Source organism: Artibeus jamaicensis, unplaced genomic scaffold (assembly GCF_021234435.1).
Source record: "Artibeus jamaicensis isolate MK-2021 breed Jamaican fruit bat unplaced genomic scaffold, CSHL_Jam_final scaffold_833, whole genome shotgun sequence".
Classification (NCBI taxonomy): domain Eukaryota; kingdom Metazoa; phylum Chordata; class Mammalia; order Chiroptera; family Phyllostomidae; genus Artibeus; species Artibeus jamaicensis.
The window spans coordinates 15926891-15953350 of NW_026522056.1; the positions used below are offsets into that span (position 1 = coordinate 15926891).

Below are 26460 nucleotides of genomic sequence, written 5' to 3' on the forward strand. Positions count from 1 at the left end.
GGCTCCCCCTCACTCACGGGCCACAGGAGAATAATGAAAAGATTAAGCCTCCAAGAGCAGAGGCCTCCGAGACCTGCTCTTGGACTTCTCCTGTTCCTCCTGATCGCCCTTGTCCATGTCCATGGAAATCGGGGAAGGCTTTCTGGTGATGCCTGTGCCAGGAATAAACAGAAGGTAGCGGGACAGACACAGCGTCTGTGGGGGTCCCCGGCTGCTGGGGAGCAAGTGGCACCAGAGGAGCCGTGGATGCTGGCGGTGGGTGGTGAGGAATGGCCCCTAGAGGCAAGTTGAGGCCAGATCAGAAAGAGACTTGTATGCCCTCCTAAGGTACCTGAACTTGATCAGACACGTTGAGGAATGCCTTTGAAGAAGTGTGAGATAGGAAGCAATACAATTAGATTTATGTTGTATAAAAATAGTTGTGGCAAAATTGAAGAAAGGGATTGAAGGGCCAAAAAAAGCACCTATTTATGGGCTGCTGAAGTAGTTTAGGCAAGAAATAAGTACCTTTACTAAAATAGAATCAGTACAAATATAGAAAATGGTTGGGTTCCAGGGACATTAGAAAGGTAGAGTCAATAGGGCCTCGTGGCTGACTGCAGTGGCGAGCGGCGTTTTATAAATTTTTAAAATCTGTTTGGCACCAGAGCGATTTTATCCAAGTGAACCATTGGTATCCACTTCCCAAACAGAGACTTGCTCATGCACGAGAAATCAGAATGACTAGCTCATCCCCAAACCGTTATTTTCTGAAGATTTGCAGGTAAAAATTTTGCATTTTCTAGTCTTTTGACACCTGTGGGGAGACGACAGGGAAGGTTTTTCTCTCGTCACGTGTAAGCTCAGCACAGCCTCTGGCAGCTGTAGGTTCTGCCTCCTCCTTCACCACCCCGCGGTGGCCTTGTCTCCCCAGGATGGACCATGAAGCCGCGCAGCTGGAGAAGCAGCACGTGCACGACGTGTATGAGAGCACCGCCCCCTACTTCAGCGACCTGCAGAGCAAAGCCTGGCCTCGCGTCCGCCAGTTCCTGCAGGAGCAGAAACCAGGCAGCCTCATCGCTGACATAGGTAACCCCGGCCTGCGGCGCCGTGTGAAATACATTCCATCGTGCCTTTCCTGTTCAGGTTCAGTGTCCCTTTTTGTTCAAGCCAACAGTCTGAAACAGAGCCCTTGGCATGCCGGTACCCAGCTCGTTCTCTTTCTAGCAGAAATTCACACGATCAAATCTGAAAGTACGTCCTCAGATCTGCATTTAGACAAGGGCGATCTTTTCAGAGCTTTTGTCCGCACCCTTCAACAAAATCGACCTGACGTGGATTGAATAAATCAGGACTGAAATGACTGCTTGTGAAACTATTTTAAACTTAGAGACATTCACGTTTGTAAATACAAGGTCTGGTGGCTGACCTCGAGTGGCTTTGATGTCTTTCATGGAAGATCCAGAAATTATAGATTTCCTATAAAGTCTTATAATCTCATGGATTTTTTCCCCTTAACTACTCTGTGGGTGTTTCATTATTAGAGCTGATCTTTAGGTAGATCGGGTCGTTTTAATCACTGACTTGCCTGGAAGATTTTGGCTCAGTTTGTTTCTGAACCGAGTGGTGAGCCACAGCCCAGCAGGTCTCAGACCTTGGTCTGAGATTCCCACTTGAGGCCTGCCCACGCAAAACGACTCTATAGCAGTTCTATGAAGATTACACCCACAAGAGTCATAAGTCTGTAGTTACAAACTCTGTCTAACTTGACATTCACTCTACACACTGGTAACGGGAACAGCCATGTATGTGCCCAGGGCATTTGGCTTGTCGAAGACGGTGCAAGCGCTGTGCAGTTTAGGGGAGGGGAGCATTTTATGTAGAAATAAGGAGCCTGAAAATATCTGTCATGCCGGTTTTTTTAAGTAAATCTTGTTTCAGAAAATACAGTGATTTTGGAGCTCTTACCACCTGTGATCTAAGGAAAGTACCAGGATCTGAAAACCAGTTGGTAAGAGGAGGAGCCATCCGGCACACGGCTTTAGGACAGAAGTATGTACATTGGCTACTTTCTCACCCCTCACATCCAACATTCCGAGGGAAGCGCCGATGTGAGTGTAAGAAAATGAAATCCTTAAGGGACCGATGACATCTCCATTATTTTAAAATAATAAAATTAAAAGAATAATAGAACAGTTAAAGAGGGAACATAAGAACAATAAAAGAATAAAATATGCTCTTAGAGACAGAAGGCCTTTCTAGGTATGATATCAAAAAAGTCAGAAATCATAAAAGAAAATGCAGTTGATTGTTATTATTCACAGTATTTGCGTTTTATAGAGTTGCCGTGGACACTGAATCAGTGAATCCTGAGTTGAGCCCCCAGGGGAAATACAGGGTTAGGTCCCTGTGGGCCTCTGCTCACATTTTAGGAAACTGGTCAATATCTAACCTTGTTCCACGTATCTGTTTAGAGACACCGTACTTACTATACATTGTTGGTTCGTTAACAGTGAACTCACAGGCAACAACTATAACTGATGCCCGAACAAAGTGTATTTACAACATGTGCTGTTCGTGAGGCCCATCTCAGTCTTCCTTGCCCTTAGGAACCTTGGACAGCACTTCAGCACGATGCTGAATTTTAAACAGTGAAATCACCAACGAAAAGTACAGAACTGCACAGAACAGGTGTGGTGCAGAATACAAAACAGAAAGAAGTATAAGCATGCAGACAGATGCTTTCTGTTCTCTCCCTTCAGTACCATGAAAGGTTGGCATTTAATGAGGTTTTGCAGAGGACTGGATGGTTGGGTACCAGTGCTTTCTGCAAGCATCAAAAACCTTCTGATTGATTTCCTGCACGTTGATGGGAGTGGGTGACCAGGCTGGGCATTGTTCTGGATTTCCTCATTAGGATGAAGTCTCCCTTCTCTAGCATCTCAGTGTGTGCACTTAGAGAATGGATAACTGCATCGCAGAAAATAGATTTTCATTACTATCCTTAAAATCGGACACCATTAAAAATGAATTTGGGATAAATCATGAGTGCTGGGGTGCTGGAATGTTTCAGGAGATGTTGAGGTTTAAAAAGACCTCAGTTTCCTCATTATTACCAGATGCTCTCTGAACACTTCCTTCTAGTACCATCGTCTGTAAACCTGATTTTATTGGGTTGGCCAAAAAGTCCACATGGTTTTTTTCTGTAAAATAAAAGATACCTTTTTCATTTTCACCAATAGCTTTATTGATTTGGATATTTTGAGTATGTCGGCTGTCTCCTGCTACTGGCCTCTAGTGCATAGAGGCCAGGGGTTCTGCTAAACATCTTCCAATGCATAAGACAGCCCCACAGCAAAGAATTTTGGGGCCAAAATGTCAATAGTCCCAAGATACTTCACAAACACTTTTGACCCATTTGATCAGTCACAGCGCCTTCTCTGTGCTGCACAAATCATTTTCTTGCATTTCAGTTGAATTTTATCTTTCTTGAAATAATAAAGCATAATATGCTGAAAATGTTGCTTATTTTCTTCCATCTTCGATATTAAAGTGGCTACAAAAAAAGTCACCAATTTTAATAGGTTTTTTTAAAAGTGTGTGTTGATATGACAGCTGTCACAATACAATCTAACGAAAGTGTTTCAAATAAAATTAAAGACAACTAAGCACTACCAGAGCTGTCATATGGAAAAAAACCAAATGAACTTTTTGGCTAATCCAATATTAATATTTTTGAAGTAATTTTCCCTTTCATTTCTTTAAATGTAATGTCTGAACCAATAAAAAGAAAGCAATACATTCACAAGACTATTTTTCTTAAAATATGACCATCTCATTAAATCCTGACTTTATAAGAGTCAGGATTTCAATTTTAAAAACACTCTGTGGATTATGTTTTCCCTGTGATTACTTTTAAATATTAAATACTTTTTCTCATAAGCATCCCTAGGAACAGTGGCCATAAGATCTAAAATATTTCTAAAACCCTAATCATTTATACTGAAATAATAACATTGGAAATGTGATTTTTTTATTCGCAAGCCTTCCACTGTCTCAGCTGGCATCAGTGAACCTTAATTATGCTTTAAGTGGCTCATAATTTCAAGCAACACCTATTAAAAAGGAGTTATTAAAAAGTGTGATGTATTTCAGAAGCAGCAAACTAATTATCTTTGAACACTGGTAGATGTATCTTCAAAATGTCAGGCATAAGAATCTTTAGGTCGTTCCAGAAGGCACAAATGTGGGTTCTGCTGATACCTGTAAATATCTCTGGAAAGGAACTGCAGGGCACGTCTGTGCTAGAATATACCAGGCACTACATTGTAGAAGGCTTTGTTTCTGGTTGCTGCTCACTCATATTACAATCCTCTTCGCTGTAACATCAGTGAGAGCTGATTGATCTGAATCTTGGGGCTGTGTAAATGCTGAATTACTTGGGTCTTTGCCACTGGAAAGTGAAAGTCAAAAATGGTCTCTTCAAGAAAAAAATAGTTCTTTCTGAGAGCTGTGTACTTAGTCCTGTGAGACCATTTAAAACCTAGCACTGACAATGGGATGGATGAAAACATGTTTAAATCTTTCTTTTATTCAAAGTAAATTAAAAAACTTTCACAAAGCCTGTTTTATTTATATCCATTTAGAAGTAGTTGGCAGTAGTTTGTTTTATGTGACCAGGAAGCAGTAAGACTCTCTAGAGAGATCACAGGATAAATGCCATAACATAGAGATCTGTACATAATGAAATGCGTATGTGAACGTCACTTACAGGAAGAGACGGGACACTGTCCCTGGGATACTAGGGACCTATCGTTCCTCGCCACGGGCCAGCCAGTATGTTAGCATGTTACATCCTGTGGACATAATGTCCCTCTTCTATATGAAAATATCTAAGAGCTGTAGGAGGCTTTTCTTTTGCTTTTGTGTGTCCTTCCACCCCATCTTGTGTTCTGTCTTGGTTAGTTACTATAAAGTTATTTCTGTCCTTGTCACGTGATAGGCAAACTGACAGTGTCCCGGTCTCCATGAAGGACAGCAGGTGACACAGTTTTTCTCTTACAGGTTGTGGGACTGGAAAGTATCTTAAAGTGAACAGCCAGGTGTATGTCCTGGGCTGTGACTACTGTGGGCCATTGGTAGAGATTGCCCGGAGGAGAGGGTGTGAAGTCATGGTGTGTGACAACCTGAATCTCCCCTTTAGGGACCGGGGCTTCGATGCCATCATCTCCATAGGAGGTAAGGCCGCCGGGTCACACGCTCACTCCGCCATGAGAATAATGGTACGTGGTTGGGGTCATTCTTATAGCCCAATACCCACTCTTTGTGGAAAGGTCTATGCAATTCTTTTTATTTCGTTTTTTAAAATATTGCAACTGAGTGAGTTAGTTGTCTAATCTCAGATGAACTTATGGGGGTACCTATCATTGTTTTAACTAGTTAAGCTGTCAAACTGGTATTGTATTCTTTTTGATGACTCATTCCGATTTCTTTTACTTACGAGTAAGAAAGCAGTAGAACAATTTTATGTATTGAAAAGAATACTTCGTTGTATTGCAGTGTGGCCAGATCTTCCAACCCAGAGCACACCTTTAGAAGTCATATTACCTTTTCTAGGCCATTAGCATGCTCTTTGTTAGCAGAATATTGTGGCACTAACTCCACCTGGAAGGATGCGTCATCCAATCTGCCCCTCGCTGGTATGCAAGTCTCTGGGGAAGACAGCTCCGCCTGGCCCCAGATTGCATTGTTTTTTATAAGGCCTCTCAGCTCTCTGACTGCCAGAGATTGCTCATGAATACGTTTCTCATAGCCTCCCAGACAGTGTACCCATAAAATACACGTGTCAAAAAATTAAAAAAAAAACAGCAAAAATCTATGCCTGAAATTTATACAAGTAAGACTCATTTTACTCAGGACACATATTCCTGACCCTTAATATTTTAGTCATCTTTAAATACGCTTGGGAAACTAGCTATTTAAAGGAATCTTATGCCCAGTTATTTTTCAAGGCAAAAAATCTTCTACAAAGTAGATTATTTGCCCCAATACACTTCAAAAAGTAATCTATTTGAATATAACAAGTTTTATTAAAGCAAGGAGAACCTATATAAAACTGAGTGACCAGATAAAAAACACAGCATGAAACTCTTTGCTCCCTCCTGAAATAGATGAGAAGTGGATTTATTCAGCATTAGGTAGGGACTGCATCTTTGTATAGTGCGGCCTGGATGTCATAACCCTGGACCTAGTTAGGACTGGCAGGAGGTGGTTGCCATGGAAACCTGCTCAGTGTCAGTCCACTTCTTTGCAGTTGAAACTGTTGAGTTCCTTTTGGCTGTCGGCACTGAGACGGGGGATTCCTGTGGAATCAGGCAATACCAGGCGATCCTTAGAATCCTGAGTAGAAAGGAAGTTTTGAGTTGGGTCATTCCACCTACAGACCTGGAAATCGGAGAGAGGTCGGAGAAGAGGACCCCTTGCCCTTCTTTAGTTCACATTGAATTCGGGGTCTCCGAGGCCACCCGCATGCAGGCTGCGCTGTTGAGGGACACACTGGCCTGGTGAGGGACGGTGACCAGCTTTCCCACTTTGGGGAAATGCTCCGCGTGTCCGAGGCCCAGTCCTTCTCCACTTCCAGCTGGAAGTCTCATGCGTTGTCCCAGAGAAAACGGAGAACACAGCTGTCATATTGTGATTAAAAATGTTCCCTTACGTGGAACACAGTCGTTATGAACTGGAGCTATAAATCAATGTGATGGAGTTACTTGCCTGTTGAGTTTCCATTTAGAACTAAGAAATTTTAATAGACCTTCTCCTATGTTCATATACATTTACTTCCCTATATAGAATCCTGTATGCTGATTCTTCTTGCTTATCTTAACAAAAAGAAATATGTTTTTGCTTTCCCGTGTCTCTTAATAATAATGTGAGAGGTAAGCATCACACCTAATTATACATTTCTTCTGTGGTACTGACCGATTACAAAACAACAGTCTTTCTACTTTTAGAACAGTCCAAAAATGAAAAGAATGACTCCACAGAAATTATATAAACACTTGCACCAGTGTATTAAAATGGTGTCAATGTTCACTCTGTGCCAGTGGTTCTCCTCTTGGGACTGTGTTGTTCCTGCCCTCAGGGGACACTTTTCTTGTCACAACCGAGCATGTGTGTGCACACTACTCTCAGCCAGTGGGTGGGCCCCTGCAACAGAGGATGCTCTGCCCCCGACTGTCAGTAATGCTGAGGCTGAGAAACCCACTTTAGGCTAAACTCATGGATTTTGCACATTTACAGTTCAACACAGAAATGCATGCTCCCGGATTAACCCCGTAAAGGGCGCCTTCTTTGGGGGTGAAACTGAGGGGAACAGTCCAAAACCTAGTGCACTGAAGTGACTGGCCAGAGGTGGCCAGGTAGCCTGATGGATAGAGGACAGCACACACCAGGGTCCTGTTCTCTGCACTCACGCCAGACTCCTGCCTCAGGCTTCCTAGACCTCTGCCTGGTGCCAGGGTTTGTGTGCTGTTCCCAGGAACGAACCCCTGACTGAGAGCAACACACAGTGTGCCTGTTGGGGGAGCTTCCTTTGGCAGCTTAATTTATATAATGATCTCACTTGAGATAGTTACCATCTCTCTGTTCCAAGTATAGACTCCAGGGATGTATTTGTCTGGAACCAATCCCAAGAGCTGGAGTGGGGGGAGGGCTACGGGGGCGGGTTCCCTCTCCCCCTCCTGACTCACATGCATGTCCCTCGGACTTCCCACCCGAGACACTGGGCTGGGCCCGCGTGCGGAAAAATAAGTCGATGTTTTCTCTTGGCATAGCACTGGGATTACACTCCCCGGGGTGCTACAGACGAGCACTTTCTAAGTATTTGTTATAAAACGTTACGATTCGATAAAGGCAGTCCTGCTTGACTTTGACTTTAACCTTGCAGGAATTGAAAGTAGAAATGATGACCTGGAAGTTGACTTTTTAAAAAACACACAGAACCATTTTACGTTACATTAACATTATTCAAAATGATAAGCAATCATTTGGACTTGAGCTTGGCTGGCTTATTTTTACCTTATAAACAGAAAAACAATCTTTGACATTTTTCTCCACTTCTCTTTGCTTTATTAATTTCATGAACACTCATCAGTGCTCTAGAGGCAGCAACCATTCATTAAAGCAATGGATTACTTCGTAGAATTCTAGTAGGAACACTTACCTAACCTAATGCTTCCTTGCAAATTTTTATTAATTCACTTTGTCATCCTCTGGTTAACACAATTCATAGGATTGTGGAACCAGAAGAGATTTTACACATTGTTTATTCTAGGTGTCATATGAAGAGACTTAAAATCCATAGAAGTTAAACAGTTTCCCAAGATCCGTTGTATACTAATTACAAGAGTCAAACCGAAAAATCACGTCTCTCCTGAAGCCAGGCCGGTGCTATTTTTACCATGTGCCGTGTCCTATAGGAAATACGATTCTGCTACATGTCAAAAATCACATCACCGTTATATGGGCAGTACTAGTACCTCAATGCGTAGGTTTATGTGCGCATATACACATTGAGATCTCATTTCTTCTTTTGTCAGTTATACATCACTTTTCTACAAAACAGAGAAGAATCAGAGCAATAAAAGAAATGGCTCGAGTCTTGGTGCCTGGAGGCCAGCTGATGATTTATGTCTGGGCCATGGAGCAGAAGAACCGGCACTTCGAGAAGCAAGACGTGCTGGTCCCGTGGAACAGGGCCTTGTGCTCCCGGCCGCTCTCCGACCCGAGCCAGCCTGGGAGAAAGAAGCAGTGCGGACCCCTGGGACCAGGCGCCCCCTGCCACCCGCCTTGCGCCGTGTGCGGCTGCTCCGTTTGTTTTAAGGAGCGAGGTGACTCAAAACGGTCCCGCAGTGTCGACTATGAGCCTGCTGTGGCCGGAACCTGCTGGGCAAATATTCCTAAGGAAAGCGGGGAAGGAAACGGATTCTATAACACATTAGGGAAGCCTTTTCGGTCCTGGTTTTGCTCCAGATCTTTGGACGAGTCAACTCTAAGGAAGCAAATTGAAAGAGTGAGACCCTTGAAAAGCACAGAAGGTCAGGCCGCTAGCGCTGTATCAGTCCAGCCTTCCAGGCAGGCTGGTCTAGACTCGGATCGCCAGGAGCCCTTAGCAACAAGAGAGCAAAACTTAGACGAGGACGTGTTTCTGGAAACTTCTCAAAAGCATCTGGAGTGGCTGAGAGCACCAGCCACAACGGGACACCTAAATGGAGACCATCCAGGGGAACCTGGGAGAAATGGTCGTGGGAATTTTCTGGATGGCACTGATACCCATGAGGAGTGTGTGGCCGCCGGTGACTCAGGAGAAGGGAACCCTTCTGCTGGTAAAATAGTGAGAAGGATTTCTGCAGCCGGGTCCACAGATTCCATCCCGGATGACACGGTTTCTGTCGGAGGAGGACAGCCAGGCGTTGGGGACTCCAGAGCCTTCATGCGCTACTACCACGTGTTTCGAGAAGGGGAGCTCTGCGGCCTGCTGCGGGAGAGTGTGTCCGAGCTCCAGGTCCTGAGCTGCGGGAACGACCACGGCAACTGGTGCATCGTCGCAGAGAAAACGGAGAGCTGTGGTTGACGGGGCGGTGTCGGACACCTCCGTGGATGACCCGCGTTGGTTTTCACAGGTCTGGGGTGGCTACCTGAATTTGCTTCCAGTTTTCTTTATTTCCTCTTTGTTTAACCCATTTATGTTTTTTTTCTCTAGAGACTATGAATTGGTCATCTTTTTAATTTTGGGGTAAACATGCAACCAGGCACCCGAAGCTTTTCACGAAGGGTATTTATGGTTACAGGTTGATAGAGGTCTAAAGAAGCAATACACAGTGGACCTCAACACGGTTTGGGGTTTTTTCCGCTGAAAGATGAGATTATTACGAGATGACACGTATATTGTTTTTTAGTATTATAAACTGATTTTAAAAGATTCTGTTTTTAAATGTACCTTCTGAAAACAACATTTTGTGAAGTTAGGGGGTAATTTCTGCTTCTCGGATTATATTTTAGATCTATTTGCTGGCCAACAGGTAAACCTCTTCCATTGGACAGATGGAAATTGAACCTTGTGATCGATTATTTTGTTGCCAAGGCCTTCCCTCAAAGTCTTCAGAAAGGTGGGAAACAGAGAGAGAGACAAGAAGTGTTATGGGACTTTTTGAAATGATAATCCAACTTGCCTCAAGATAAGTAAACAACGAGGTTATCAATCTCAGAAGTGTCTTAAGGCACTAATAAGCATGTAGAAAGTGGTCTCTATGGGTATTTGAAGTTGGTATTCTCCTGACCTTGTCAGAGGCAAGAATGTCCAGTTCTGATAAGACCAAGATTGACTAATGAGGAGCTTCCATTTCGAATGATGATTTCCTTACAGCCTGAAGGGACGTGTAGGAAATGGGAATCTGGCCGAAGCTCTGTTTGGACTCAATATAAATAGTCTGCTAAGGGGTAAGACCGTTGGCCTTGGTGGAAGGTCAGTTCTTGAACTTTTAAAATTAACATCCAAGCATTTACCCTTTGGAAAGTAACCACATTTTGTCAGTATTATTGGAGACATAGGCAGAATCATGTCCTATTAGTTGCAGGTTGAATTCCTGCCACTTTATGGACAAATAGATCGGTGTTGTGTGGTCACTGGCTCTGTTTAGATTGATCCATGGGTCTGTTTAAATCTGTGTCACTGATCCTGGAACACAGATACAATTAGGGCGGGGCCAGAGGTCTCAGAGAAGCGGAATATGTTGACCCAGGAAGAACGCCTCAGATTATCTTTGAGGGGGAGAGAACCGACATTGGACAGAAGTCTTTCCACTTTACGGACCATCATAATCCTGGATGAAAATCCAATTCTTGTTCTATTTTCCACTAAAATGAGCTGAAAGAGTGAAAGATTTCACTTGGCTTTGGTTTCTTCTTTCCTTCACCGATTGATTGTGCTCTGACTTAAAATAATAATGGTACTTTCAAAGAAACGTAAAGAATTGGTTTTAATGCTTAGCTGAAAATTAGCAATATTTATAACTCTCCTTTGGGTCTAAAGTAAGCCTGCATCACCCCCTCTGTGGCTGCTGAGGTTGTCTGGTGGAAATGAGACCTGACTTGTGTTGTTCGGTGCATGTTCGCATGAGAGGGACAATGGAGACAGGCATAGAAGTGGGGTGTCAATTAAAAATTAATTTAGTGTCTTCCATTTCTTAAACTAGGACATTAAACCACAAGTGTAAGTGGTTTTGTTGGTGGAAGGAAAAGATTCTCGGGGAAGCTCTTACAGTTAAGGTTTGGTGGCCTTTTTGTTAGGAGTGGGTTTTTTCTCTCTCTGAAGTCAGATGTGTCTTGAATCCCAGCCCTGCTGCTAGAAATCTGCGGGGGGTCTTTCTGGTGGCAGTTTACCACCTACGTAGCACTCGGTTGCCTAGGCTGCTCCAAAAAGGCTTTGAGCCAGTAGCCAGTAGCATGGATGAGCAGCCTTATACACACACATACAAACACACCCTGGTTTGTATAAAATATTCTCTAGCATGGCTCTCGAGGGAGACATTGCCGTGTAATCTGGACAGGGCTGTAGCCTAAAAACCACGCATAATAGCTCTCATTTTTTTCCTCTCTTTTTTTAAAGTTTATTTTATTGATTGTGCTACTACGGTTGTCCCAATTTTTTTGCTCCTGTTTATCCCCCTTCCACCTGCATCCCCCCACCCTCCAGAATCCTCCACGCCCCTTAGTTCATGTCCATGAGTTGTACATATAAGTTTTTTGACTTCTCTGTTTCCTATGCGATTCTTAACCTGCCCAGCTATGCTACTTATTCCCTGTATCTCCCCCTCCATTCTCCTCGTCCCCCTCCCCACAGATAATCCTCCATGTGATCTCCATTTTACTGCTTTTAGATTTTGCTGCTCTATCTAAAGTAATTAGAAAACTTGGGGTCCATCAGTAAAACTTGGGCCCCCCAAACAGTGTCTTTCCTGTCCCTTCTCTTATACCTGCTGTCCCCGAAGAGTCCCACGAGGTGAAGTAGAGGGGAGCATTGAGGGGATTGTGCGGATGTTTTTAAAAACCTTTGCTGTCTCACTGAGGTCTCACTGGCTTATCTGAGGAATTTTACATAAACAGTCAAGTGACTTGGGAAAAGCACATTAACATGGACGAAGGATGCAATCAAAGTAATGCTATGGTGGGAACCACGCAAGAGGCCTATTTAAATTATTTTAAAATTGTCGCAGTAGAGATGAAATGACACCAGCATGTCGTAGCAACTAGCCAACCATCTAACAGACGTCTCAGAGCAGCATTTGGGTCCTCCTTTCTTATCACTCGCCCTTGAGCAGGGCGGTGCGTAATTCGTGTCTCCAGTTTGCCTTCCTGCGTCCTTCCAAATTCTGAATGCCAGGAATTCCTCTGCATTTTACCCGAGCGTCAGTGAAATGGGCAAAAACTAGAGGTAATCCAGAGAGAAAATGATCCAACTGTAAATCGGCCGGAAACATCAATTTACTGGTACGTGAATGGCCACAAAAAGCATAAGCATGGAGGGGTTTTTAAATAAATGAACAAATGGGTTTGAAGGAGGACAGAGGGTCTGACGCAGTAGTTGTTGAACTTTGCAGGGAAGCCTAAATGTGAAGTATGAGGCCCCAGCTGGTGTGGCTCAGTGGACTGAGCGCTGGTCTGTGAACAAAAAGGTCGTGAGTTTGATTCCCGGTCAGGGCACTTGCCTGAGTTGTGGGGCAAGTCCCCAGTTGGGGGTGTGTGGGAGAAGCAACAGATCCATGTTTCTCCCCCCCTTTTTCTCCTTCCTTTCCCCTCTCACTAAAACATAAACAAAACATTTAAAAGGAGAAAAGAATGTGTGCTTGAGCTGCAAGCACCCCCTTTTTAGGAGGCGGGGGATGGGATGGAATCATCGGCTCAGCAGCCAGAGTCTAGGAGGTGCTTATTAGGGCAGCCTGGAGCTTTTCCCTCCTACTGTGAAGAAAATTTGAACTCTATTGGTAACAGCTGCTACCTTTTCCCAAATACCTAACACTTGTTTTACCTGTAATCCTCACCGCAGCCCTCTGAGATAAGCATACGTACTGTTCCCATTTTGCAGATGAGAACAACTGAGGCAGAAAGAATTGCAATCTCCCAATATCACAATCACATCCAGAGCCCGTATCACGTGTGTAGGAAGGGACAGGGCTCAGATTCAAGCCCAGGCAGTCTGACTCCCAGGCACGCTCTCAGCCACAACACCATACCTGGTCCTCCGTCACAGGACCAGACCAATTATAACAGCCTTTCCAGGTGTGGTTGTCCCCTTTACAAATGAGCTTTAGCAAGATTAAGCAATGATTACACAGCTAGACAATAATAGCTGACATATCCCTGACCTATTTCCCCATATTTTGTGTTAATTTTTTCATTTGCAAGTCTGTTTCAGTTTGACTTCAATGAAAAAAAATAATCGTGGTCGCAAAATATTGTGTGATCACTGTTCTCCAACTCTTCAATCCTTTAAAAATCATATTACTGTTCTCCCATTTTCTAGGTGAGAAACTGGAGGGCTATTCAGGCATTTCAGTCCTTTTACTTGTTTACAGAACCTGCAAGTTCCCGGATACAGAGGACGTAAGACAGCAAGTATCAGCTGTGTCGTGTGTACACAGAATATTAGAATTAATCTATAAGCAGGTTAAGGCAGACCGAACACTCACAGGTATAACCTGTGTATGTTTAAACTTACTTATGACTCCGAGTGCCCCGCTGGGACAGTCTTCGTGTTTGTTATACACATAACACCAAGTTATATCGTTTAGTTTGAGGAAAGCAATACACAAAACACCCTAAGGAAGTCACAAGGCACATTAGCATATTTAAGGCCTTGGACTTAAATAAAGTGAACACAGACTTAATTTAGCAAGTTTGCCCGAGACACATTAACATTCTCCAGCACAAGTGCTCTGTGGAACACCTTTCAGCAAATAACGCGTCTGACAGAGCAAACTCACACTCCTTAGGAGGGCGTTCATAAACTGACTCTCCGTTATTTTCGGCTCATCTCCTGCCATTGCACTGTAATGTTTCTGCCCTGCCATCTGCCGTGTTAAACACTGGAATTCCATTAGGTGGAATTCATGAGGAATGTCACAGTTGTGACATTGCAGTTGTCACATCCTCTAGATGCAAACTTGGGTTCCAAATGTCATTGCAGTCATTCTCCAAAGAAAAAGGGCAGAAAACAGGCTTCCTTCCGTCCATTCAAAGGTCATGAGCGATTAAGTGTTACCACACACCCATCCAACAGATGGGAAAACCACAGGAAAGGCCGGGAACTACGCAAGCACCAGCAGACGCCAAACCAGACGCTCAGCTCCTCTCCCCCAACCTTAATTCGGCATTTCAGTGACTGGTTTGGTATTCAAGATTCCGTATGTGCCACCTCGATTATCTACAGAACTGGAGTGAGAATATTTTTAAAAGAACTCTCACCAACCAAGAGCTAAAATTATAATGCAAACAGAAAGCTTTAGGCATGGCATGGAGAACACAGACACACAAACCTAGGAAAAGTAAGCACAGAGAAATGACTAACTGAATCGCCCTGTTTGGGCTTCCCCACTGGTCCCACAGTGTGTGACACAGTGGTAGGGATGGGTGTCATTTCCGTTTTAACACTCATCTGTCTCCCTGTAGCTCGGGGTCTTCCCCACTGAATGCACGCGTAACCACTTTGGGTGGGATCCGAACTATCATAGAATCTGTATGACCAATTCGACGGACCCCTCACTTGGCAATTACATATATACTTTGTGTTTTCTTCAACGAAACCCAAGAAAAGTAAAGATTCCCCAACCCAATTAAATTTTAAGGAATCCCCATGAAATAATTTATTTTGTCTGCATGAAACATTTATTTTTCTTCGGATGTTACCACCATAGAGGAAAGACACTGGCTCCCCACAGTTCATCTGTAGCCAGTGTTGAACGAAGGCTGAATTCCTCGAAGAAGTTATGTTAATATTTATGCTCGCCTAGCAGGGAATTTTGTGGACCGATAGGCATTTCTCTAGTGAGCTAATCCTACTGCTTCCATTAGAGTTTTTTAGTCACATATTCAGTGCATCAGTAAAGAGCTGCCTTTCTACTCTATTTACAAGAAACTGTGGCACTTCTTCAATCCCACTAATACAGACCCCGGTGGAATTTCTGAGACACTTTGAGTATATACGTGAAAACTGCCCCATTTTCTCCAGACAGTCTCTTAAATATGTATGATGTAAATGTATATATTCCTAGACATTTGATGTTGGCTGTTGTCACTGACCAAGAGAAAGCAGCCCTCTTACCCTCTTGTCAAAACATTAAATTAGTGATTACTATAGAGTTGTATTTCATTGAATTGATTTTTTGTTGCTTTTTTTTTAACAGAAATTCAAAGATAAATGTTAAATGTGATTGTGCCTTTTCTGGTGTTGACATGCATTTTTGTTTTTATCAAAAGTACAAAAGCTCTTCATTTTTTCCTACAATGTACAGTTACTTTAGCTTTTCCCAGGAGAAGCTAGCAATAGTTTTAAAAGCACAAATTGATGTAAAATATCTCTACTGTGGTGACATTTAAAGATATTTCATTTGCATCAGCCAACGATGTTAGGATTTTTTGTAATAGTAATTATTAAAATGGTGTCATTTGTATGCTTATGAAATGTATCACATAGCTTATTTAGGTTACACGGAGTATACTCTTCAGAAATGTTACTGGGTGAGCAGAGTTTTGACCTTCGCATCCTGTCTGAGTCAGAGACAGGACAGGTGCCATCCTCTGTCAGTTCAGCCTGTCCCCTCTCCTTATCCATCCACAGAACTGGGCAAATCTGTGTTGGAATTATCTTTGTCTAAAGGGAATCAAACTAGCTATTTAATAATAGACTGCTCTTTAACGGGTTGATAAAGGAATATTGTTGACACAAACTTCTTTTAAGGTGAATAAAGATGTATCGGACAATCTGAAGGTGGCTGTGTGAGAAAATACGGTTCTAATATTGACGAAGCCTTTTCTAGGTACGTGTGCCTCCGGGCCTCCATTATCTTTGCTGACCTTTTCCACCTGCTGGTTCCCAGCTCAGGGTGTGAAGCAGGGCAAGGGGAGGGGTGTGGGCCCTGCTGGGGCTCTAACGGCTCAGCGGGGCTGCCTCCTAGCAGGTGAAGGGGCCTGGCGTGGCGCAGCCCTGACCACACCTGCCACCCATTCCCCGGGATGGAGGAGCATGTTTGCCCCTCACGGGGGCTGCTTGGGAGACAAAAATGAACAGTACTGACAACAAACGAAACAGAGTCTGTGTCAGTCTTTCGGAAAGAATCGATGAAACCTCAGTCTCGTGGTGTGTCCTCGTTGGCAGAAAATCTGTCCGTTTAGAAACACTAGTTATTGTCTTTCAGACTTCCGTCTTTGTAGTCATCTTCCATTTTTGAAATATCAAAGCAGAGATTCAGCTTAAAAGCTATCTGCGTAACAGATTTTCTTTTTGCAGGTTTTATAGTTTTCTACATGGTTGGAATCAGACTGTCAACTTTAGTACTGCCTTATTACTGTACGGTCACTCCCCACCGAGTCCCCGGAAGGTCCCCCACAAAGGTACATCCCTGGCCAGGCTCTGCAGGTACAAAATTGCCAGGGGCTTGAGCAGCCAGAGACCTCGGGTATCGGTGACTCCAAGTTGTCGGACTTGCCCAAACCAGAACCAAACCTGTTTTCCTCCCCACGCCACATTGTTTGTGCTCCTTGGGGAGGCTGTGGCCCTTCGCACCCATCCAGATCTCTGTCCCGCTGCAGCCACCGGCTCAGCCCCCGTCTTCGAGGGAAGTCACCCCAATTCTACTGCTCCACGTCGATTTTCAACTTCTTCCCCACCCTACAGCCCTTTAAATGTAAGGTATTGCTACTTGCAGTATTAGTAATTAAAAACGTTCCTGAATCACCCACGATTGTTCCCTTTATTTTCTCCAATTAATAAGAAAAAAAGAGAGAGTTGAAGCTTTTTGAGCAGGTGCTTCAGAAAGATTACAGAGCCCAGCGAAGGTGTCGGTGGGGACAGGCACTGAGATGTGGCCACAGCGGGGTGGCGGAGGAGACACAGTGAGGAGCGGGGACAGCAGGTGTAGAAATGAAAATAAGGTGCGTGCAGAGCCAAGCTAGAACCAGCTGGAATGGGATTAGGGCCAGGGAGAGAAAACGGAAAAACGGCTCCCACGTCCCCACCTGGCTGCCCGGGAGGCTGCCAAGCCGGCCACAAACTGTGCAGCCCCAGCGAAGGGACTGTGCCCAGGAGGCCTCCCCAGGAAGTAGAACGAGGGCGCCCCCTGCTGGAGAATGAAAACCGCTGCTGAGCTGAACTGTGACGCCAGCTTGGCCCCTGTTCTCGGTTCAAGTCTTTACAGAACCCACCGGTACTGAAGTCCACGCTGATGGTCACTAACAAGTTGGTAACTGGGTAGCAATTCAGACAAATTTGGTTGTGCGGAGACAACTCGAGGCTGTCAGAGCAAGTTGTTACGTCGTCCAGGGCAAAATGTTTCAGAGTCAGAAGGAGTTCGGTGATAACAGAGAGAATTATACTTAAGTGAGATAAGACTGTAACCTGTGGAGGACTAATGAACGCAGATCTTTTGGGAATATTAAATATGTTCAGAGGCCATAAGGGACGGAAACTGGGATCTTTAGCTGCTAATGCTACCTTGGAATAATTAAGGCTATCAACTGTTGCAATATGGAGAATTTGAACAACTTCAAGATATTACATGTGCAATTTGACAAAAACAACTGTAGGAGCCAAAAACTAAACTGAATTAGAGGGGACCGACTCAGGGGGAGAGTCCCAGGGTGTTCTTCGCTAGGTACCCCCCACCACCCGGCTGGGTTTTCCACCTCCGCACCCAACCCCCCAATGCCACATCTGACCCCGTGACATACATTTTCCAGGGCCATAAGGAGAGGGCTGTCCACAGGGGGGAGTCCAGTGCTGGCTGAGTGGTCTCACGATGGTGGGCGGCATGTCTGTGCTCACCTGAGAGTCAAGAGAAGAAAGCTGACGGTGGCCTCCTAGGGCCAACCTACCGCACTGGCCCCATTGCCCTCCAATCTCATCCCTTTCTCCGCTTCCCGCCTTCCTCAGCTTTAACCCTCCTGCCCCCTTGCCATTCCTCAAACATTGCAGGACTCAGGGACTTCGCTCTTGCTGTTCACTGAAGTATAAGCAATGTTCCCTTGGCTTCCTTTCAGCCTCGGCTCACGTTCTCAAAGTGGTTTCCCTGATCAACCCATTTAAAATTACACACCACATTCTTACACACCCACAAATATACACACTCGCCTTCCCCATCTATGCTTCATTTTTCTCCACAGCCCTTGTCACCTTCAAATATCACATTATTTGTATATGTTTTCTATTTTCCCCACCCCTAAAATGTAGGGTGCCAAAAAGACAGATTTTATTTTGTCATTTTGTTTTTTTATCCATTGTTCTAACTCCTACACCAAGGGATTGAGCAAAGAGAGAGAGAGAGAGGTAGGAGAGGGAAAAAAATGAAAATACACTTCAAAGACTAAGGCCCAGGTTCGGGTCAGGTCTGGGCAAACCCGGGATGTGTCTGCACTGATTTTCATCATCGCCACCCTCATCTCCTCACTGTGCCCACTCTGGTTCCTCTGTCCCAGCAGATGTTGATGGTCCCATGCATTTCCAGCAGCCCAGGGACACAAAGTGTGCAATTGGCCATACATCCCCGGGAAACATGTCCGTCCCAGAGAAGTACCTTTCTGGAACCTGGCTCTCTCCTCACCAGGCCAGGCGATCTCATCCATTCAGGTCCAGCTTTCTCATCCACGTCCGTGCCACAGCTAAGGGAAATGCCCCAAGCTCCCCACTAGGCTGAACTTGGACCTCCTCCTACGCTGTTTCATCCCCTGGTCCCTCCCTGTGGCTGTCCATCACCCAGCCTGCAAGTCTGCTTTAAAAACCTTTCCAGGGCTCTCCTTCGCTGGCAGAAGTGGTTCTCAGGCCAGTTGCAGACAAGAAAAGCTTCTGGAGCTTCTAGGATCTACCAGTGAGTAGGAGCCGCTCTGATCTTCCACTTCTGAGTCAGCTCTGGTGTGCAGGGGCGGCTGGGAGCTCGGGGTCCCAGAGCCCCAAGTCCTCCTCTGGATCACAGGCCTTCTTATAGCCGGGCGCTCTCACTGCCCCTCCCCCCACTCTCAGCACAAACCTGAGGATGCTATTTCCTGAAAACACCTGGGCATGTCATGCTTGCACACTGCAGTCAGCCTGGGCCTAACCACTCAAAGCACAGTCCGCTGACCAGCAGTGCCCACCTCACCTGGGAACCCAGAAACACAGAATCAGAATCTGCCTGTTAGGAACAGCCCCAGCTGACATTAAAGCTGGAGAAAGACTGGAGCTTCTTTCTCAGCTCGCATCTCTGAAAAAGTCACGTTCACACTTCGATCCCTCACTCAAGCACCTCCTCTTCCGTGAAGCCTTGCAAGACATCCCCCTGCACTCCCACCCTCTCCTTGAAGGAATTCATTCCCCATCCCCCACGCCACCTAGTTTGTCATATGCAAGAACCGGAACCAACAACATGCCCTGTGCCAGTGTTCAATATTAGGACAAAAATAACCTAGCTGCTTGCTTCAGGACATGCCTGTTGTTAGAAGACAAGACCATGAACCAACTGAACAGCTTACTTACCATGACTCTCTGCTGGGCATCAATAGCAGCCCCAATGCCCTGGCTTCACTGTACCCACCGATCTAGACGAAGCAGTGAAGCCAAAAACACTGCCCAGGCCTCAGCCCACCTCGCCACCCAGCCCAGGGGCATTCAGCCCAGGCCCTGAGGCCATTGAAGACCCTGTCCCCAGTACCTTTTTGGGACCCCAGTTAGCCTATAGAGGTGATGGGTGTTCTCCCTCATTGCAGTAGATCTAATAAACTTTGTTGAATCCACAAGTTTTTCTGTTGGCCTGTGAGACAGTCAACAGGTAACACACTTATCTCAGAATAATGCAATTTTTTGTGTGGCCGATATGTTCCCACTATCATGTCACTTTATCCTTCCTGGGTTCACACACACCCACCCACACGCACACCCGGAACCCACTTCTGGAGGCCTTGCCTAAAGCAAAGTAAGGATAATAAAAGAGAGCTTTGGAAAGCAATCTAAATGAAGAAAGAGATATCTTTGTAGCCTACTGTGACAAAGGAGCAATAAATATTGGCAGGAAGAAAAGTCTCATTGTCTTCTAGCTACTCCACCCTTAGGCCAAACCAAGAAGAAACCTGTTCTCACACTGCCTTCTTCCTGCAGGGTCCTGTCACAGCCTCTAACAACCACACACACACACACACACACACACACACACACACTGCAGACTAGCACACAGAACATCCAAACAACAGAACTAACTGCCTGGAAATCTGAGCTGGAGGCAAGGACAGAGAGGAACAGGAGTGAGGGGAAGGAAGGGCCAGGAAGTGGTTGAGAAGACAAAAAAGCCAAGGAGAAGTTTCTCCTCAGTCAGGACAGAGCCTGCCCTGTGCTCAAGCGGCCGGGGAGCACACAGCACCCCCTCCTCCCTGCCCTTGGCCCTGGCAGGGCTGAGGACCACTGAACTGAACAGGGCAGAGGGGCCAGCATCAGACCCAGCAGGTTCATTTCTGCCTGCACTGGGTTGCCGGGAGGGTTAATAATTTAGTGGGCGTAAAGTGCCCAGCACAGAGGGACCGTGTTATTTCTAAAACAGTGAGATTCCATAAGTCAAGATGTAGAATTTCCCAAAAAGTGTTTCGCAGCCTTAATCACAGACTTCTTAATCATACAATAGACTTCTGAATCATACAATGTATACCCTAAAATAAACTAATTCATGGCTAATTTCTATAATACAGGAAAGTCCAACCAGTCAGTGTGGGGGTAATCATTAATCAAAACCACCGGTCACAACATTCACCGGAATTCCAGTGCTGTCCCACCTAATCAAGGCGATGCCAGCGGCGGGTTTCTGGAAACTAACACACATAAAAATCAACAGGAGTTCGGAGGCAGGATTCCTGGCATAAGGAGAAGAGTTACACTTTCTGCTTTACCTCCAGTTATTGGGGGTTATTGAATTTGTATATTAAAATACATTTATTTTCTAAAGTAAATAAAAATATGCATTGATACACAAAACGTTTCAAGAACTCCTAGGCTGGAGCTAAGAAATCCATTTAACTTTATTCAGTCCAGTGGGTTCCCTAGTATTTGACCCAGTTTTCTTTCCTTTTTCTTTATTTAATTTAAATACATTGTTTTCTTTTTTAAATTTATTTTATTTTTAGAGAGAGGGGAAGGAAAGGAGAGAGGGCAAGAGACATCAATGTGTGGTTGCCTCTTGCACGCCCCCTACTGGGGACCAGGCCTGCAACCCAAGGCATGTGCCCTGACTGGAAAGCCAACTGTGACCCTTTGGTTGGTAGGCCCGCGCTCAATGCACTGAGCTACACCAGCTGGGGCAGAAGCTTGTTTTCTACATAAAATGTATCAACACCCTACAGAGCTCGCTTTGGGAAAGGTCGCCCAGCTTTTAAAAGGAAGACCCGAACACACCAATCACCACGCAGGTACAACTGTGTCTCCCCGACGGTGTTCCTGCAAAGGTGCTGATGACCTCTGCTGCCTGCCGTCCTCCTATCAGCAGCTGGGACATGGGGTCATTTTCGAGGACCTGACTCTAAAGAGGTTTGGGTACCACATTAGAGCTTAATATATGTGTTTCCCCCTGGTTCCTTGGAAAAGGTATTTTTTAAAACGCCTTCTCTAATAATCGCCCCGTGACAGCAGCTTAAAGCGCACGTGAAAAATAAGAGAACTATCTCCTCTAAGGCAGCCTGAATATCTGGAGTTGTTGGAACACGTCGACCTGAACTGTGCTCTGCACTGCAAGTGGTGCTCTGACGAATTGCAATGACACTAGCATGTTTCTCACTTGTTTCTCTTTTATCTGCTTTGCTAGTTTGTAAACTAGTCCGGGGGGCAAGGTGTGGTAGCCTTATAGTCCTTATCTGTAAAATGAGCATAATAATATTTACGCTGCAGAGTTTTGTCGGCCAGAATTTTTAAAGACTAACAAAAAGCTAGTTGTGTAGGTAAAATTTCTTTTTTAAAAAAATTTAAAAAGATTTTATTTATTTTTAGAGAGAGGGGAAGAGAAGGGCGAGAAACATCAAGGTGTAGTTGCCTCTCGCGCGCCCCCTACTGGGAGTTGGTCTTGCCGGCAACCCAGTCATGTGCTCGGACCTGGAATCAAACTGGCAACCCTTTGGTTCTCAGGCCAGCACTCAATCCCCTGAGCCACACCAGCGAGCGCTGTAAGTAAAGTGTCTAAAACAATACTGAAGATGTAGCAGTACCCAATAGATGAAAACTATTGGTATTATTTCTATATCTCCTGGTAGCTTTAACCTCTCAGAGGATGAAAAGTATCATAGATTCAAAGTATGTACAATCACTAGAGTTAATCACAGAACTGCAGTGTTTCCAGTTGGAAATTTTTTAAAGAGTTAGAAGGGTTCTCAGAGATTATCTTTTACAGATGAGATAAGAAGAAACGGAGGCTGAGAAAAATTAAACAACTTGCCAGCATTTTCCACAGGACACAACTTACCAACACCTAACGTTTGGATCCTCAGACACCTTGATGGAAAGTTAAAAACTGAACATGGCCCATATCTAAAGCGAACAGACCCATAAATCTCCTTTGCATGGTCCCAGGGGTTCTATAACTTACACATGTTTGCATGGTTAATAGCAAAATTGAACTTTTAATGTACTAAGTGACCTACTGCAAATGTTCCCGGTATTTTGTTTAAATCCCTATTTGCCTGTATTTCACAGTCGGCAAACTCTTCACCAAGCCTTGCAGCAATCAGGCCGCAAAGCATCAGCCCATCCCGTCACTAGGTGGCGCTAAGCCCCCTTGTGGCGGATCCGGGGAAGCCAGCAGGGTGCTGGACAGCCTAAGTGGAGAACTAGTTTAAAGTCCTGGTCCCATTTTAAATGTTCATACTTGGACACGAAAGCAGATGAGTTAAATTTGCCATTATCCTGCATATTTAAATGGAACTGAACTCATTCAAGAATAGAGCAGAGCTGGAGAAGTGGCTGCCGGCCCGGCATCTCTGGGCTCTCTGAGGATGGGTCCCGACATAATCCAATCTCCTGGCACTGCACACCCGCTCCGCAAGAACTGGAAGGGAACCCATTCTGGATCTTCTTTACTCAGGATAAGTTGATCATCTGTAATATTATCTTAGAGAAGATGGGAGCTTAACACTAAGAGCTGGTGGAGGACAACCGTGTCTAGAAGAACTTAAATACAAGAGATTATGATTTAAGAATAATAAGGGGAAATGGGACAGAGCAAAGAACACATGGAAAGTAACACCAGAATGAAGAAAACAAATGGTTCTGGTCAACAAAACGTGGGGAGTTAGAAAGGGAGGCATTGAGCGTAACTCAGAGTTACAAAATTCCAGAGACGGAAGGAGCCCTGTAAGGAAACGGAACTGGGCCTGAGAATTTAATAATTTGCTGAAAACCACAGAGATCACTTGTGGCAGAGAAGCCCCGGGCCTGCTCCGTGCGTGCTGAGCAGTCCTCACTCTTTCTGTGAAAACGTGCAGTCCCCCGTCATGCGTAGCTGAAAACCCTTTGCCAAACCCAAGGTAATCCACGCAGAAACAGCCTCCCCTCCGTCTCCACGCGCCTGTGGGCACCCACAGACACCGTCCTCACAATACAGGAAGCCGAAGGAAGCCTCCCGAAACGGCAGGATCGGGCTGTGGCCACGGGCGGAGCCCCAAACGAAGGGCTGGAAATCGGCCTGGTTCCCATTCGCAGGAAGCCCAGCTCAAGGTGTTTGACCCTGTTTGGTAATCACTTCCACGCTCACGCACGAGAAATGCCAGAACAAAAACAGAAGGGGAAAAAAATCCTTTTTCTTAGGAAGAAGAATTATTCCAAGAAGTCTAAAGAGAGGCCCAGCTGGTTCATAGAGCTTTGCAGGAAATGTGGTAACTACTCCCAGCCGCCATTGTAGTCTCCGTCAGCCCGAGAGTGGCCCTGCGGCAGACCAGCGGTCATTCACAGCCATGAAAGCTTGTGTTTCTGTTTGAGATGGAAGTATTCGGGGCCGCAACATTTCAGAAAATTGCCAGATGTATTCTAGTCTGATGGGAAGTGATGGGCAGAGACCGGTCGTTCTGCCACCCGCTGTGTGATCTTGGGCGAGGTGCTTAACTCCTCTGAGCCTCTGCTGTCAAATGGGATTGAATAACTGTTACTGCACAGGACAGTTCCAAGGAAAATGCGAGGGTAGATGCCTTACAGCACTAAGAAGCATCCCTAAATATCAACCCCCTTCCTTCAGTTGAATTTCTAGTTCACGTCATCACTGTGCACCAGGCCTCAAGGAAAGAGAAAAGTGGGAAAAAAATGCTTCGTTTTCTTTGGAGCCACCACTGGGATCTCCTCAGAATAATTTAAACAGAAGTTCTTCAAACATGTTGGTCTCCACACCTGCTCACACTCTGAAAAACTGAGGTTTCTAAGTAGCTTTGTTTAAAGTGTGGGTTATGCCCCTGGCTGGTGTGGCTCAGTGGGTTGCGTGTTGGCTCGTGAACTGAAAGGTCATCGGTTCGATTCCCAGTCAAGGTACATGCCTGGGGTGCAGGCAGGGGGCGTGCAAGAGGCAACCAACTGACGTTTGTCTCCCTCTCTGAAAATCAATAAATAAAATCTTTAAAAAAATTAAAGTGTGGGTTACCAATATTTACCATATTAGAAATTAATACTGAGAATTTTAATGTTTATGTATTTATTTTAAAGTAACAATAACAATGCATTACATGTTAATGTCAATTATGACAGATCATTATTTTCCAAAACAAGAAAAATTTAGTGAGGAGACCGATAGCAGCTACATTTTACAAGTCTCTGCAATGTCTGGCTTAACAGAAAACAGATTCTCATATTTCCTCTGCTTCCACATTCACTCTGTTGTATTATCTTGATTCGATTACGGTTTGTAAAGAAAATTTAGCCTCTTTGTGGGGGAAAAGTATTTTAATAGTTTTTTTTAATTGTACACTTTCTCTGATACTACACTCAAACTCAGTATTAGTTTCTTAAAAATTAAATACAGTATGGAACCTGCAAATTTATCAATAAACTTTTTAAACTCTCTTACTTGAAGTCAGTTGATTTATTTGGCTTTTTGAATGGATCTATTTCTCACCCGTGCATGATTTTGTAACATTTGGAAAATACTGGTTCACTGAGTTATAAATACCTTCCAAATGTTGACATATGTTACGACACGACATCAAAAAAATCACATTATTAATATATCACCAGCATTCTCATCGGAGTAGCCTCTGTAAGGAAGCTGCGAGCTCTCCGTGATGGACAGTTTTCCATCATTCTAATTTCCTCCTCTTGAACTTAAACTTCCATCACCGGCACTGCCAGTCCGTTTACTTGAGGTGGCAAGCTCTCATTGTTCATTTTTGAGAAAATATCTGTCAATCTTACAAAAGAAATGGTGGCCCTTAAACAAAAGAGGGGACTGGTTTACCTCACAATTCACCTGCCAGGATTTGTCCTCAAGAAAACCAACCAACGTGCTGCGCTCTCTTCAGCACCTTCCTTCAGCTCCCGGGCCCCAGTGACCTGGCTACTGTGAGGCCCCCTAGCACGGCCCTCGAGAGAATGTCCTATTTCCCCAAGCCCCCTGGTTTACAATCGACTATACCCTCTATTTTCAACAATAAAAAATTATCGCACGACTAGTATATGTCAAAAACTATTCTAAGCACTGAAAACACAGTAGTCAACAAAACAAGCAAGTCTTTGCTTCTTCTGGGACCCCTTTTTCCTCCAGGGGGAAGAATCGAAAATAAACTTGTAAATGGATAACTGTACACAGTCATCTGAAGCAGCTTTAGTCCTGTGATAACCATAAAAAATGAAACGATGTAACCGGTGGTCTCCAAATGGAAGGTGACAAGTTCGCGTGCACCCAGTGTGAACGATGGCAGTTCACGGGTAGAAATGGGAATGGGGATGGGACTGAGAATCCAGCCAGGGTAGCTTTGGAACACACTGGAAAGCTGGGAAGAAATGGGGGGTTTTAAAATAGTGCCCCTAACCCCGTGTGGGAGAGCAGTGCCTCACCAGTGCTGCGGGTGATCAGCCAGGCACTGGGGGGTTGGCGGAGGAAGAGCAGCTGGAGTCAGGATAAGAGGCCCCCTGCCCTATGTCGGCCAGTGCAGGAGCGCTCAGGTTGCCGGTTGCTGCTTGCTCTGCCGAGAGGCCGAGGGGAGCAGGGATGGAACTGCGGTTATTTGTACTAA

At 44.9% G+C, this 26460-nt stretch overlaps 1 protein-coding gene across 4 annotated transcripts in view; it reads left to right on the forward strand.

Annotated features, from left to right (window-relative positions):
- The window catches only part of TRMT9B (tRNA methyltransferase 9B (putative)), a 54601-nt gene extending 31906 nt beyond the window's left edge, over positions 1-22695 (forward strand). For 3 of the 4 annotated variants that reach the window (XM_053660053.1, XM_037128716.2, XM_053660055.1), the window contains 3 exons: positions 914-1068; positions 5044-5217; positions 8577-16016. In XM_053660053.1, coding sequence (XP_053516028.1) covers positions 915-1068; positions 5044-5217; positions 8577-9610 — 1362 coding nt within the window. In that variant the 5' untranslated portion in view covers position 914 and the 3' untranslated portion in view covers positions 9611-16016. Of the gene's footprint in view, positions 1-913; positions 1069-5043; positions 5218-8576; positions 16017-22640 lie in introns of those variants that run through there. The other variant, XM_053660054.1, reaches the window with a different exon arrangement.
- The last annotated feature ends 3765 nt before the right edge of the window (positions 22696-26460 follow it).